The sequence below is a fragment of the Neovison vison genome, chromosome 3, assembly GCF_020171115.1.
Source record: "Neovison vison isolate M4711 chromosome 3, ASM_NN_V1, whole genome shotgun sequence".
Classification (NCBI taxonomy): Eukaryota; Metazoa; Chordata; class Mammalia; order Carnivora; family Mustelidae; genus Neogale; species Neogale vison.
The window spans coordinates 161,877,022-161,893,935 of NC_058093.1; the positions used below are offsets into that span (position 1 = coordinate 161,877,022).

Here is a 16,914-nt window from a genome sequence, read left to right on the forward strand (position 1 = left end):
ATGGTGCTATTTCTTTTCTTACTATAAACCCTACACTACAGCCAACATGGTAGATCAGAACACTTTACATAACTGAGTTATAAGTAACAGAAACAGTACTATTCAGGAGAGGAATATTAACAAAAAACATTGTATATTGTTTATGCATATATATACCCATATATAGTCAGGCTTAACCAATGTGTATTAAATTCATCACTAGATTATTTTCAGTTCATTTCATGTTGTCTCATGCATGTTCCTTTTAAAAGTTAATTTCGCATTATTATAAAAGCATTATGACTCAGTGACTCCAGCATCACCATTTTGATGGCTTTTCTAATTACTTTAGCTTGACTATTTCATAATTGATATACTTGAAATACCAAAATGGATGGGTAATTTTTACACCCAGATTATATTAAATTATAATAACTGGTAAGCTTTTATTCCAATGTGTAGGAATTAAGATCTCAATTATGTGGTTCCTTCAAGATACACAATTCAGATGGAATTATGTTTACTATATGATTGAACATAATGTTCATCAAAAGTAGCCATTAAGGAATCTATTATGTAGAGTGACATTAGGAAGGGATTGTTCTTCATTTTGCTCATTCAACCATGCTGACACACCTGTTTCTAATTTTGAAATCATCTGTGATTACCTCCCAACATCAGTGTTGAAATAGCATCATTAGTCAAGTTTCTCTCTTTGCTCAGAAAGAAATGTGAAAAGATGAAAATTGTGTTCTGTGGCCAGTACCCCCCGCCAAACTTTAATTGTATTTTCAAATCTCTGTTTTCCAGTTGAGCCTAATTTTTTTAAGCCAGTTATGAAAGCTCCCAGGATCATACTGAGAAGATTTGGGGTGACTGCCATCAGGGATAAATGCATAGTATTTGAGGGGTTTCTTTTAAAGTACTCAGCCTGAGTTTTGTTGCTCTATGCTTATGTAGCTGTTTGTGACAAGGAATTTAATCACAGTTTTAACATAAATTGTAGCTTAACCTTGTACTTGAGGAAATCTGTGTGTTTTCCTGAAATGAAATGAAAAAGAATGAAAAGAAAGTTCGTTACTCTTCATGTATCTTTTAAAGTAGCATGTGTTTTGTATGTGATTTGAACTAAAATGTTAGTCACAACAGCATTAATATCTCTTAGTTTATTTTAGCATTAGCCAGTAATAAATAGATGTTCTATGTGGACAAAATAAAATAAGTATCAGGCTAGAATTGATAACTGCCAATAACTTTGTGTATCCCAGACTTTATTACACTGTAGGTAGAACAGTGCACCTCTTCAGGCTGTCCAACATTATACTCTAGATGGCTGCTGCACAAAGTTAACCTCACTCTTCTGACATCATCATGTTAATGGGATTCCTATATAGTAGTTAATGGTTAACGATAATATTTATTTGTTCTATAATATAACTTAATTTTTATTAATATATTTATTTGCAACTATAATATTTATTTGTTCTGAATTACTATAGCTGTAATATTTTTATAGCTAAAGATTCTAACATAGCTATCGTGTAGGTTCTTGCCTTGAGGGAAATTTCTAATTGTTAGTCTATAATTGTCTTGACATTTTTTTTGGACTTCCCATCTTCTGTATTTAGTTCAAGGTCTTTCTGTCTATAACAATCTGAGAACTGAACAACCCATTTGCACACAGTTGAGGTCTTTGTTCTCTCTCCTATAATATCTTTTAGTCTCTATTTGCTTTTCTTGCATTTTTCCCATAAACATAATTGTATATTGGAGAAGTACAAGAATTTTAGATAAATAAGACCTGTTTCTTTTGTTTAAGGGTGGTTGGCAGATGTATTAGAGATTTAGGGAGAAAAAATATTTTGTTATCCTGGAATTTAGGTTAGTAAGGGTGTGAAAAGGGAAGATATTTTTTAGTTCTTAGTTTGATGAAAGCCATATCTAAACTTGCTTTATTTATATAACACTTTTTGATTTCACACAAAAGTAAAAAAAAAAAAAAACTAAAAACTTTTAAGAAACTTTAAAAAAATCCTTTAAGAAAAAAATTTAATTTGTTATTCAACATTAGATACATATGTTAAAAATGTTGGAAAAAAGATTAAAAATTAAATGACAAACCATCATCAGATATAACATATACAAACAAAATCTAAAACCAGCTGAAGTAAATAATAAAGATTAGAGCAGAAATAAATGATATAGAAACTGAACCATAGAACAGATCAATGAAACCAGGAGCTGATTTTTTTTGATAAAAAAAAATATGAGAAATTTTCTATATATTGATGCCCTTTTGGGACATTTAGATGGCTCAGAATACTACACTGCTCAGATTTTTTTTTTTCCCCAGTGTAAGTTATGACCAGAGGATAGAGTGTTATAAGAGGAAGTGACAGAAAATGTGACTGCCAAGATTATTCTCCAACTCTGAAGAGCTTTGGAAGCCAGGAACTTTTAAGTTTTATTCTCCAAGAAAAAAAGAAATCTCAAAGTTTTCAAAGAGAAAGCAACATGATAATGATTTTAAAAGATAGGTATTATGCTAAGCAAAATAAATCAATCTGAGAAAGACAATTATGTGATTGCACTGATATGCGGAATTTAAGAAACAGGACAGAGAATCGTAGGGAAGAGGAAAAAATGAAACAAGATAAAACCAGAGAAGGAGACAAAACCATGAGACTCTTAATCTCAGGAAACAGAGGACTGCTGGAGCTGAGGGAGAGTGGGGGATGGGATGGTTGGGTGATGGACATTGGGGAGGGTATGTGTTGTGGTGAGTGTTGGGAGTTGTGTAAGACTGATGAATCACAGACATGTACCCCTGAAACAAATCACCTATTATATGTTAATTAAATTAAATTTAAAAATATATATAGTCTTCAGAAGATGTGGACAAGATTTGAAGGGAGAAACACTGGCCAGAGGGTTATCACATTAGCCCAAAGGAGGGATTATGGGGCTCTGAATTATGTATTCTCAGTGGGGGCTTCACAGATGTATGCCATTGAGGATCATTGCCGAGATGATGCTTAGAGGACTTCTGTGTTGTTTGACTGAGAGAAGTCTAGTATAGGAGAAGAAAAATTCTTGGTGTAATGCATTAGCCAGAGCAAGATACACTGGTGATAGAACAGCTATTGGTTTTTTTTGTTTTGTTTTGTTTTGTTAATTAAAAATGTTTGCAAGAGGTATCTGGAAGAAAGAAAACATAAATTTAATTTCAAGATATTAAATGTGACATACCTGAATTTCCTGTTACTCAGGCATGAGCCTCAGAGGGAAGGTTGATATTAGGAGTAAGAATTTGAAGGTGACAGTTATATAGGTAATATCTAACACTAGGCCTGTCACGGAATCCCCAGGAAGAACAATGCAACTGTGTTACCCAAACAGAATATTATGTGAAAGGGGACGAAGAAAAAAATAATCTAAGAAAGTTCCTTTCTTTTTTCTTACTCAATAGAGCCCAAATTGCAAATAAAGGTATGGTTTTAAAGATGTTTTGAATTGCTATAAATGTAAATTTTTATTTATTTTTTTGGAAAGATTTTATTTACTTGAGAGAGAGAGTGAGAGATCCCATTTGTGGGGGAAGGGGACAAAAGAGAGGGGGAGGCAAAGTCCCTGCTGAGCAGGAAGCCCAAAGTGGGGCTGGATCCCAGGATCATGACCTGAGCTGGAGCCAGCTGCTTAACCAACTGAGCCACCCAGGTGCCCCTAGATTTAAAAAATATTAAAACAACAACAAAAAAAACCTCAGGAGAAGCAAAAATATCATGATTAGGAAAAAATAGTTTTTATCTCCAAAATGCATTACAATTTAGTGTTTAATATACCAATTTGGTATTGGTTTGTTAAAATTGATTTTTTCTGAGGTCAAGAATATTACATATCATATAAAATCACTAACCAAAAAGTTTATAACTGCCATCCAATTTTAGAGCCTCAAAAGGATGTTGCCCTTAAATTTTCATTTTGGTCCTATTAACAAAGGAACTCAAAATTGTGTGTTAGAAATCTGTAGAAAATTACATTTATTTTTTTAAATTCAATTTTTTTGGTCAATAAGTAAATAGCGTGTTACCCTTAATGTTGAAATTTTTAAATGCTAAGTCTGTATTTTCATTTTTGATAATAAACCTTTAAGGACATCAGGAAGGATTTTAGAGGAGCTGACTTTGCAATATAACTTGGTTACTTTTTTCCAACCATGTATCTGTACTTACCAGGTCAGGGACCATATTTACTTTATAGTTTTATTTAAGCCAGTAGTTCTCAAATCTATATTGTTTACAAAATCATAGGAGTATGTATAAAATTATGTTACAAGGGAGTTAATGTAATAATCTAGGCTTCTGAGAGTTTGACAGACATATAGGTAACAGCTATCTCCTGGTTTCAGTTTCTCAAGTCAGAAACACAATCTAGCTTCTCTGTTATTTCACTTCTTATCACTAGGTGACTTGTATTTGATCAAGAGATGTTTTCCTTATTATCTTAGTGGATTTGGGATCATCTTTGCATAAAATTGTCTTCTGTGTTGATTATCTTAATTATTTGTATGGCCAACAAGGGAGGAGACAATATGGAATATTCCTAACTGAAAGAAAGAGAAGACTTCCTGAATATTACTCTGTGTGTGTGTGTGTGTGTGTGTGTGTGAGAGAGAGAGAGAGAGAGAGAGAGAAAGTGTTGACAGCATCATCAATCACTTCTCATCATCTCAAGTGATGAGTGCATTTACTTTAAGTGCAGACTGTGTTGTTTTGTTCTCAGCAGTAAAGCAGTTTAAATGGAAGTTCCGGTTCTCTCAGATCTTTTATGAATTTCCATGGAAACTCTTAGCAATGTACTTAGTTCTAGAACACTTGCTATCAAGTGGAAGAAGAGAAGCTTTTAGAAAGTAGGCATCTTATCCAGTAGTTACATGTGAAATAAATTGTACTCCCTCACCCCATCTATACTAATAAAGCAAAGGAGACATTTATGAGCAGTCACTTAAGTAAAAATACTTCTGTCATATAGACTGCAGAGAACATGTAAAGATAGGAGACATCTTGTAACAATTGTCTAGAAAGCTCAGCAAACTTACACCTAAATTATCCCTGTGTTTGCTATTTCGCAGTGAGAAGCTTCTTTGAGGTCTGTGGCAAAAGGTGAATCACTCGTTCCCTGACCACCTCGATGATAAGCTAAAAATATAACTCACTGTTGATGCAACATTGCCTTGCAAACTCCAGTTGCTCTAACAGTGTAAGGTAAAAGACAAAAAGAATGAAGGTATCTGGATTATTGAATACAGCAGTAAATTTTATTGGAGTTTTCTAATTATAGAGAAAACTTTATGAAAGCACAACGTATACTTAATAGATGGCAGAAGCTATAGTCCAAGAAAAACTGTAATTCTTGGGAGATATAATAAAGGCAATGAAACATTTTCCATGCAAAAAAAATTTTTGAAATCTATTGTCAAAAATTTGAGTGGAATCAATCAAATTTCATTTTTACAGAGAAAGTGTCTAAGGCTCTTGAGTTAAGGATTCCTTAGGCATCTGCACTTAGGAATTCAATGTATATAGCCCAAGTACCAGATCAGGTTCCGCAAATTCAAGTTCAACCCTGTCCAGTTTCTGAGGTTAAGGTACAAAAGTATACAAACCAGTCTTCTCAAAGACTGTGACAATGTCAACTCTTTAAAATGATTCTTAATCTTGCCCTCCATCCATAAGTAATCACACATCCTACTACAAGCCTAAATATTACTACAGTATTCTGTAGTATATGTTACAAGCTAAATATTAAATACATATTTATATACATCAAGGCTATATTTATTGATAAGGCCAGAGCCTACCTACAGAAGTAACTGAGTATTTCTTTAATTCGTAGTATATTTTTAATCAAAGAAATCTGAATCAAAACAACAGTGCATTATCTAGTGCACAGCTGGTGGTCATTAAATTGCTGATGTGATCTTATTTTTATGGAATTTTTTAAAGAAAATTTGAACTATGTCTCATAAAAGCCAGGATAGGATTTTGTATGATTGTTGATGAGTAAAATTTATTTCATTGCCTAGCTATGCAGTCTTGTAACCTATTAATATTATCTTCTTTTAAAAATAAGCTTTATAGCAACCCAGCGGGCATGCTGTCAGTCTTGAGAAGTTTGGGAAATAATGATTATTAAAAGTTGCTTACAGAGATAAAATGTGACTCTAGGGAATATTTATTTTTTATATTATTAAAATCTATGCCTCTTCGAAACCAATAACAGTGATCATTCAAAAGAAAAATGTGAATTAACTTATATTAAAGTTTTGCCCCCAAAATACTACAGATCAGATTTTATTGGGACTTCATATGTTTTCTTTCTCAATATATAGTGGCCTGCCAAGAACATTAATAATGCAAATCTGTGTTTGAACACAAATGACTCCCTACAAGGCCTGTTTTGATTATTAATGGAATTAATTATCTGCCTGTTCCATGCAGTTACTGTGGTTTGGAATAACAGTTAATAATGAAAGACTAAGGCAAATTTTAAAAATAGCATGTTTAGTAATACAAATTAATTCTAGCATACAAAGAATCAATAAGCAAATATTGTGGAGACAATGCCTTCTCTCTTTTTATTCATCATTAAGAAACTCCTCTCCTGTGAGTGTATCTTATTTTCATTTTCCAAACACAGAAAAATAGACTGGGATGTTCAGAAGAGCCACCCATTTTGCCAAACTAGAAATTCAAATTTTATCACGTTGCCTAAATTATTTTCAGTCAAGGAATCTGAGAAGTTACGCTAGCAGTGGAATTGTTTGAGGCCAGCCCCTTCCCGCGGTCCTTAAATTTGCTTTGAAGTATTGAATATTATGCCTTCTTTCAGAGTTTCAGTGGCTACATGTCTTTACAGAAAGAATACTTCATAGCCCAGTGGTTTTATTATAAAAATGCACTTTAGATGGGGTGATTTTATGAATTAGACTAAGGCAAAGAAGGTCCACTAGTCTGTGTAAAGAGGTAGAACGTGGCAGGACAGGGTATCCATATTTCCTTATTCCATAATCTCAGGAAGACTCTAAGACATTTCCCCCAAGAGGCCTTATAGTCCCATGAATGTAGTTTGAAATCTATTTCTTTAGAGAAAATAGAAGTCATTAACATAAAAAAAATCCATGGTAAACATCATGGATTCACCTATCTGATAAGCCTTCCTAATTTAATAAGTTTAAATTGAATGATTATGTAAGACATGTCTTTGTTCTGCTATGGAGGATTTTGTGTGTGTGTGTGTGTGTGTGTATAAATATAGTATATAATTCACATGCATGTATATATGTATGTGTATGTGTGTATATATATGTATATGTTTGTGTGTATATATATGTATGTGTGTGTATATATGTGTGTGTGTATATATACATATATATGTGTATATATATATATATATATATACACACATATATGTGTGTATATATATATATATATATATAAATGATAACCTCTGTCTCCAGGAAGGGAGGAGATTGGCACTCCTAGATGGGAGACCATTTCACTGCACTTTTATAAAAGACTTTTGGACACTGCATGAGGTGCTGTCATCATTGATTTGACCATTTTCCACTTAATCTGTCATTGTAACATGTCATTTAATAGGCTGTTGGTTATAGTTTCTAAGATTGTAATAGTTGCTATGCTCCTGTACCATTAATATTGCTTTATTAACAATTCTTGTTCACAGTAGCACCATAATTAGTATAATTATTTACCTCAGACCTACTTATTATGGCACATACTTGCAGTAACAAAAGATTCCTGGAAATATCCTCTTCAATATCTTAGATTATTTAGACTCATATTATCTGAGGTGCTTGGGTGGCTTAGTCAGTTAAGCATTTGCCTTCAGCTCAGGTCATGATCCGAGAGTTCAGGCTCCCTGCTCAGTGGGGAGTCTATTTCTCTCTCTCCCTCTGTTCCCCACCTCCCCCTACCCCCCAGCTCATGCTCGCTCACTCTCTTCCTCAAGTAAATAAATAAAATCTTTGAAAAAAATAAACTCTCATATTATCCGTAATATTATATTATATCGTAGTACCAGGAAAAAAACCTACCTCTATTGGCATGTTTCTAGGATAAGTCCCTACTTTGAGGGCTAAATATGGTGAAAGCCCAATATCTCCATTCTAAAACCCACTGTATTTGGGTACTTTCAACTAGCAAAAAGTAACTTTCTAATTAAAAAAAAAAAAAAAAGCCTGGAACTTTGTGACTTCCTAGTCTAAATAGTAGAGCAGTGATACAAAAATAAAATATTGGATTCTATCTCGGTCTCTTCTTTAGTGAAGTTTCTCCAGGAAAGTGTTATTCTGAAGTAATTCGCCCCCCCCCCCCCAGGGATTACCAGGGTTTAAATGGCAAGAGAGAATTACAATGAGATATTCCAGTTCATATACCAATTTCAGTCAGTTTGCATTTGTTTTTTGTTTTTAAAGGTAATGCTGGGCAAATTCTTATTTTTAGTTCAGTTTATACAGAGGACTTTTTTCCATTTATTATGAAATCTTTCTTACCTAGAAATGAAAGGATGAAATGCTCACAGATTATATGTCTAAGTGTAATGGTCAGAGTTGATAGATCAGAGATGAAAAGATTTTTAAAAAGAACAAAATCATAGTTTCGCAATTCTGATAGCTGTGGTGATGCTTTTTTATTCTATTTTTATTTTTTATTTATTTATTTTATTTTTCTTTATTCCATGTGTCCTCTTTTTCTAGTACTTGGTGCCTTTTAAAAATGTATTTGGGGTGCCTGGGTGGCTCAGTTGGTTGAGCGACTGCCTTCAGCTCAGGTCATGATCCCAGACTTCTGGGATCTCGTCCCGCCTCGGGCTCCCAGCTCCTTGGGGAGTCTGCTTCTCCTTCTGACCTTCTCCTCTCTCGTGCTCTCTCTCACCCATTCTCTCTCAAATAAATAAATAAAATCTTTAAAAAAATGTATTTGAAAGTTACTCTATTTCTCTAAACTTAAATTTAAAAGTTGTGAAATACTTCTGATTATGACAAAAAACACTCCTAGGCATTCACTATGGATCTGTTTATAATTCTTTCTTATTTAAAAAAAGAAAAGAAAATACGAAGAATACAGTGGGCAAGTAAAGTCATATATACTGTATATATTTTAGACTTTATAAACTCACAGCTGAAGAGCAAGTCAACCTGTTTTACTAGTGAAAATACATACAATTTATTACAGATTTTAATTTCATTGTTCTTTACGACTTGACATGGTAAGAAGTTTTGATTCACAGTTTGCAGACACTAGAGTAGCTTAAGAAAGGAAAAACAAGTGTAAAGGCTCTGGTTTATTCAGGTTTTTTAGGCTGTTATATGAAATGGGTCTAGTGTGGAGTCAGCATGCAATCAGTTTTGCTATAATCACGAAATAAAGAGGGAGGGAGGGAAGGGGAGCAGGGGTGGAGGGCAGGCAGTCACAGGCTGAAAAAAAAAAGATTTTAAGAAAGTCAGCTTTGCAAAGGTTTTTCTACAAATTGTGATTTCTCTTCATGTGTTTTTTAAGCCTAGTTTTTTTTTTCTATTTTTTAACATAAAATTCACCCTCCCAATGATTTCCTAGTGTACAGTACAATATTGTCAACCATACGCATGTTGCTGTGCACAGACTCCCTAGAAACACCACCTCCCCCCCACACCCTCCGCCATTCCTGCAAGACTGAAACTACACCCATTGAACCATTCCCTGGCTCCCACTGCGCCCTCCCCTGGCCCCTTGCCTCCACCCTCCAACTTTCTGTTCTGTGCGTTTGACTGCTTCAGTACAATCATGCAAAATTTCTCTTTTTTTGTGATGGACTCATTTCGCTTAGCATTATGTCCTCAAGATTCATCCACGCTGTAGAATGTCAGGATTTGGGGCACCTGGGTGGCTCACTGGGTTAAGCCTTTGCCTTTGGCTCAGGTCATGATCTGGTGTCCTGGGCTCAAGCCTCACATCGGGCTCTCCGCTTAGCAGAGAGCCTGCCTCCCCATCTCTCTCTGCCTGCTTGTAAGATCTCTGTTTCTCTCTGTGTCAAATAAATAAATAAAACTTGGGGAAAAGAAAAAAAGAATGTCAGGATTTCCTTCCTCTGTTACGGCTGAATAATATTCCGCTGTCGTTCTATACCGTATTTTCTTTCTTTGTTCATCTGTCTGTGGACATCTAGGTCGCTCTCCCCACCAGCTCTCTCCATGTCATTTTCAGTTCAGTTGGAAAGTGCAAATTGTTCCACCTCCAGTCTGTCTCCCATTGTCACTTTGCTTTCCTTGTTTGTTGGTTTAGCCAAGTTGTGGAAAATGTGCCTATGTGCTGACTTAATAATGTTGACCATAGACGTTTCTTTCCTGTTAGTGCAGACTTGTAGATAACGCTGAACGCGCCCTGGTGCAGGTGGACTAGCGCTGTGACGTAAGACGTCACGATAACGCTGAGCGCGCCCTGGTGCAGGTGGACTAGCGTTGTGACGTAAGACGTCATGTAAATGCTGATGTCCTTGCAGGACGAATCCGCGGCGGCCGACAAGCAGTGTAAGCCGGAGGCGGCCCAGGCCACATACTCCTCCTCGGCGGTGTCCGGCTCGCAGGAGGTGCTGTACATCAACGGAAACGGAACCTACAGTTACCATAGCTACCGAGGGCTCGGCGGGGGCCTGCTCAATCTCAATGACGCATCCAGTAGTGGTGAGTCTTTACTATTTACCGTGCTTTTTCTGTCCGTTTGGGGCTAGCAGATTCTCTAAATTCGAGAGGAAAATATGAACTTAGTGGGATGAGCAAGAGTAAGTGCCCATCGGCGAAACCCGTGGCCGTTTCATGTGTCACCCTGGTATCCCCGCAGGGATAGCTCTGTGTTCTGTTGGGGGTCTCCGAAAGGAGGGGCGCGATTATGCAGCTGAATAATGGATGTTTCACACTCAAAAAGGCTCAGCTGGAGAAATAGCTGATTTTTTCTAACCAGATAGTTAGACATTCTCCTCTCCCCCCCAGCTGTAATGTGCTATTCCTCAAGAATAATGACCCATTTTCTCAACGTTCAAAGAGGTTTTTAATTTGGAAAATCTGAGGCAGCAGGAACCTTACTGACTTGATAAAACTCAACTAGTCATTATACCTAAGAACAGACGAACGGAAACGACTCAAAGAAACAACTGCGGCTCTCCAGCCTCCACCTGCCGTGAGTGGGGTGCTGAAGCCGGCTCAGACGGGCTCACGCTTGGTAAAACTTTTAGGAATTTCTTGAGTTTATATTCCAAAGGGATTTCCAAATGTGTCATATAAAAGGAATAAAATATGTGGGTGAATTTCATATAACTGGGTTGTAGGAAAGTTTTTGTAAAGTCTACTTAAAATCCAGGGGAAAAAATAAGCTCCATTTCACACACACACTTTTGTATGACAAAAAAAAACAAAAAAACAAAAACAAACAAAAAAAACAAAACAAAACAAAACAAAAAAAACCAAAACAGTATACACAAAGCAAAAAATAAATGATAAACTGGGAAAATTATTAGCCATCTACACTACAGAAGGTTAATAAGCCAGTGCCTGAAGTTCTTCTAAGAAGAAAGAAATTCCCAAACTATATATTAAAAAATAAGGCTAGTAAATGAATACATAGTTCTCAAAGAAAACAATGCAAATATCCCTTAAATATGGGTAAAGTTACTTAACCCCACTCCTAATAAGAGAAATACAGATAAGCAACAATTGAAATATTAACACAATACTCTTTTGACAAGGCTGTGAGGGAAATGAGGAGTCTCATGCATAGCTTATAGAAATGCAAAAAGTTGGGGTGGAAATTGGAAGTATCTAGAAAAATTAAATACACATTTATCACTCAGTCCAGCAATCTCTTGCGGAATCTCTTGTTAGGAATTTATCTTAAAGACATATGGACAAACATACAAAGAGACATATATGCAAAAGGCTATTTATTGTAGTGTTATTTATAAATGCAAGAAAAAGGATTACTAATAAAAATGTCTATCAACTGAAGGTTAGTTGATTCATCTCAAGTGCATCCAAACAAGATAGTAACATGGTGATATAAAAAGTGATAAAAAAAATCTCTTTATGCATTCCAAATGCTGAAAAGTACCTATAGTATGCTAAGATTCATTAAAGGAGGATTTATATAATTAAAAAAAGTTTACATAGAGGCAGGAATGGGGGAGAATGTCTGGGGAAAGGAATGTAAGCTGGAATTGTAAGTATACTTGGTTTTTACATTTTGTTTTATAAATTTAACTTTGAACAATTTAAATACATAATTATAAATGAAACTGACTTTACGGATTCCTGATAGTGACAGAAAAATGATGCAAATGAACTTTATCTGTTTAATGAGTGGTTGGCATAGCCCCCACACAGAGGAAATTTTCCAAGTGATTTCAGAAACCATAATTTGACTCCACAGCATGTAAGTCTGTCATAAAACCTTAAACTATTTCCAGTAATCATATTATTATTTTGGGACTGTTTGTGCATTGTGGTTTAAAGCAAATTTATAATTATGTTGATGTCAGTGAAAGTTGGAATTTTTAGCAGGAGGCAAAGCAGATCTAGATGTAAAAGCAATGCGTTCTAACAAAAACTCTTTAATCTCGTATTTGAATTGGTAGTATCAGTGAGATATTTTCTACTAAAAAATGCCTAGAAATAAAGACAAATTTTAATTTGAATATTTGAAATAACCTTCGTGGGCTTTGAATATATTGGGGAAGGAATTGCTTTATTAATGTCAAAGGAGTATATACTCTAGAAAATCACTTACCTGTGTAATATTGGAAATATGCTCTGAGTGTGTTCAGGGGTGACTCTGGAAAGCTGGGGCTGGATCTTTGGTCTGCTTTGAAATTAAAAGTGCCCTAAGGACAGGATCACTGGCTTTAGTCTGAATTAGTTGCCTCCAAATCAAAAGAGGGGAGCCTCAAGTAGAAGGGAGAAAAAAAGAAAGTCTCTTATTTTGAGAAGAAACAAATTTTCAAGTGTATAATCAGTTTTTCCAAAGCTAATGAGCCTTCTCAGTTGTTTTCAAGTGTTATTTGTATTTAGACAGCAAATCAGCAGGAATGAGAAAGTTCAATGCCAGAAAGGGACAACATAAAAGCTGAGCATTCCTTTAGCCAATAAAGCTGTAAACTAACAATTCTTTAAAAATATTTGACATGGGGAATAAGAACTGATAGGTAGTTCAGAACTCAACCACCAAATCAAAACATTTAGGGGAAAAGTATTGACTGTAGATTTAATTGACAGAAACTGTTTTTTAGACTTAAATAGTCATTTGTTTATTTATTAAAGTAACTTATTTAACATCAAGTAATAGTAATACTGATCACTTTACTGAATCCTTGTGGTGCATCATGTAATTTCCATTTATTCCTTACACAGTCCTCTGAGATCTGTTTGCAATTTTATGGAAAAATTTTATAAAATTGAACTTGCCCCAACTTAAAAAAAAAAATACTTAGGCACTACTTTCTTTTTTCCCTAATGTGATTGAAACCCATTTTGTGAGGCTCAGACAGTGAGTAACTTTCCTAAGGTCCCTCCTCAATAGAGGGAGGAGCCAGGATTTGAGCACAGGCCTTCTGACACGCTGTAAACCACTAAGCTAACTGTGGAAGGGAGCAAATGCTGAACTATGCAAGAGCCTCTGGTAAGAACTAATCAAGTTCTCTCCAGAGACACTCCTATTCTGGACATTTTGTTTAATGGGTGAATCATACAATAAATGGTTTTTATGTTGGGTATATTCCATTTAGCAAGTTCTTTTATTTTTATTTTTTTTAAGATTTTATTTATTTATTTGACAGACAGAGATCACAAGTAGGCAGAGAGGCAGGCAGAGATAGAGGAGAAAGCAGTTTCCCCGCTGAGCAGAGAGCCCAATGTGGGGCTCGATTCCAGGACCCTGGGATCATGACCTGGGCCGAAGGCAGAGGCTTTAACTCACTGAGCCACCCAGGTGCCTCTAGCAAGCTCTTCTAAAGGTTCATCTATATTACAGTATGAATCAATACTTCATTCTTTTTTATTGTCAAATAATGTTCTATGCTGTGGCTATGCCATGTTTTGTTTAGCCATTCAATTGATGGGAACTTGGATTTTTCTCACTTTGGGGTTACTATGAAAAATGCTATAAACATTTATGTACAAGTTTGTGTTATATATGTTATGATTCTTTTGGGTATATACGTAGAAGTGGAATTGCTGGTTTATTGGTTCATTCACATGGTAACTCCATGATTAACATTTTGAGAAAATAACAGACTGAATATGAGATGTCTTTTCATTTGTTATCAGTCTTTAAACATTTTTCTTAACTATGACTTGTAATATTTATAGTACAAGCTTTGTACTTCTTTTATGGCTGTTTCCTTCTGTGATGCTATTGTAGATAGAATGTTTTCCTTAAAATAGTATTCTATATTTTTCTATGTTTGGAGGAGTTGTAAAGTAATGCTATTAATTCTTTAAATGTTTGGTAGAATTCAGGAGTGGTGATATCTGTATCTGGGTTTTTCTGAGGGGTTTTTGATCACTAACCCAGTCTCTTGTTATAGGTCTGCTTATATTGTCAGTTTCTTCTTAAGTCAGTTTAGGTAGTTGTGTATATCCAGAAATGTGTCCATTTCAACTTAGTCATCTAATTTATTGACAAAGTTCTTAGGATTCCTTTATAATCCTTTGTTTTCATAAGGTTGGTAGTGATGCTCCCTTTGTAATTTCTTTTTTTAAAATTTTAATTCCAGTTTACTTAACATACAGTGGCATGTTACTTTCAGATGTACAATAGAGTAATTTTATGTATTACTCAATGCTCATCAAGAAATGCATATTCTTAATCCCCTTCATCTATTTCTCCTATCCCTCCATCCACCTCCCCTTTAGTAACCACCAGTTTGTTCTCTATTTTTGTTTTGTTTTTGTTTATTGATTTTTGTTATGTTATGTTAGTTACCATACATTACATCATTAGTTTTTGATGTGGTGTTCCATGATCACTGGAACACTGGGTGTTACAGTATAACACCCAGTGCTCCGTGCAATATGTGCCTTCCTTAAGACCCACAACCAGGCTCATGGATCCCCCCACCCACCATGTCCACAGTCTCTCACAATTCGTCTTCCCCTCCAGTTTCCTCCAATTCACATTTCCTTACCTTCTCCTAATGTCTTCCCTGTTATTCCTTACATTCCACAAGTAAGTGAAACCATATGATAGTTGACTGTCTCTTCTTACATTTCACTCAGCATAATCTCTTCCAGTCCCATCCATGTTGATGCAGAAGTTGGGTATCCATCTGCATAATATTCCATTGTATTTATGGACCACATCTTCTTTATCCATTTATCTGTTGAAGGGCATCTCAGCTCTTTCCACAGTTTGGTTATTATGGACATTGCTGCTTTGAACATTAGGGTACATATGGACCTGCTTTTCTCTACATCTGTATCTTTGTGGTAAATACCCAGTGGTGCAATTGCAAGGTCATAGTGTAGCTCTATTTTTAATTTTTGAGGAATCTCCACACTGTTTGCCAAAGTGGCTGCACCACCTTATATTCCCACCAACATCCTCTCCAACATCGGTTGTTTCTTGTTTTGTCAATTTTTGCCATTCTAACTGGCATAAGGTGGTACCTTAATGTAGTTTTGATTTTAATTTCCTTGATGGATAATGGCAATGAACATTTTTTCATGTGTCTGTTAGCTATTTGTATGTCTTCATTGGAGAAGTGTCTGTTCCTGTCTTCTGTCTGTTTTTTGACTTGATTATATTTTTTGGGCGTTGAGTTTGAAAAGTTCTTTATAGATCTCGGATATCAGTCCTTTGTCTGTAGTGTCATTTGCGACTATCTTCTCCCATTTCATGGGTTGCCTCTTTGTTTTGTTGACCATTTTCTTTGCTGTACAGAAGCTCTTTATCTTGATGAAGTCCCAAAAGTTCATTTTCACTTTTGTTTCCCTTGCCTTTGGAGACATGTCTTAAAAGAAGTTGCTGTGGCCGATGTCGAAGAGGTTACTGCCTCTGTTCTTCTCTAGGATTTTGATGGATTGCTGCCTCACATTGGGGTCTTTCATCCATTTTGAGTTTATCTTTGTGTATGGTGCAAGAGAATGATCGAGTTTCATTCTTCTGTATATAGCTGTCTAATTTTTCCAGCACCATTTATTGAAGAGACTGTCTTTTTTCCACTGGATATTTTTTGCTGCTTTGTTGAAGATTATTTAACCATAGAGTTGAGGGTCCATCTTTGGGCTCTCCCCTCTGTTCCATTGGTCTATGTGTCTGTTTTTGTGCCAGTACCATGCTGTCCTGGTGATCACAGCTTTGTAATACAACGTGATGCCCCCAGATTTGTTTTTCTTTTTCAACATTTCCTTGGTGATTCGGGTCTTCTCTTGTTCCATACAGATTTTGGGATTGTTTGTTCCAGCACCATGAAAAATGATGATGATATTTTGATTGAGATGACATTGAAAGTATAGACTTCTCTGGGCAGCATAGGCATTTTAACTATGTTTATTCTTCTGAGCCATAAGCATGGAATGTTTTTCCATCTTTTTGTGTCTTCTGTTTCTTTCGTGAGTGTTCTATAGTTCCTCGAGTATGGATCCTTTACCTCTTTGGCTAGGTTTATTCCAAGGTATCCCTTGGTTTTGGGTATTATTGTAAATGGAATTGATTCTCTAATTTCCCTTTTACAGTTTCATTGTTATTGTATAAGAAAGCAACTGATTTCTGTGCATTGATTTGTATCCTGTCACATTTCTGAATTGCTGTATGCGTTCTAGTAATTTAGGGTGGAGTCTCATGGGTTTTCCACATAAAGTATCAAGTTATCATGAAGGGAGAGAGTTTG

At 35.4% G+C, this 16,914-nt stretch overlaps 1 protein-coding gene across 4 annotated transcripts in view; it reads left to right on the forward strand.

The window, feature by feature from the left end:
• Positions 1 to 16,914, forward strand: part of NOL4 (nucleolar protein 4) — a 402,455-nt gene that overhangs the window by 336,422 nt on the left and 49,119 nt on the right. For all 4 annotated transcript variants that reach the window (XM_044243197.1, XM_044243198.1, XM_044243199.1 and 1 more), the window contains one exon: positions 10,540 to 10,720. In XM_044243197.1, the coding sequence (XP_044099132.1) occupies positions 10,540 to 10,720 (181 nt within the window). The remainder of the gene's footprint in view (positions 1 to 10,539; positions 10,721 to 16,914) is intronic.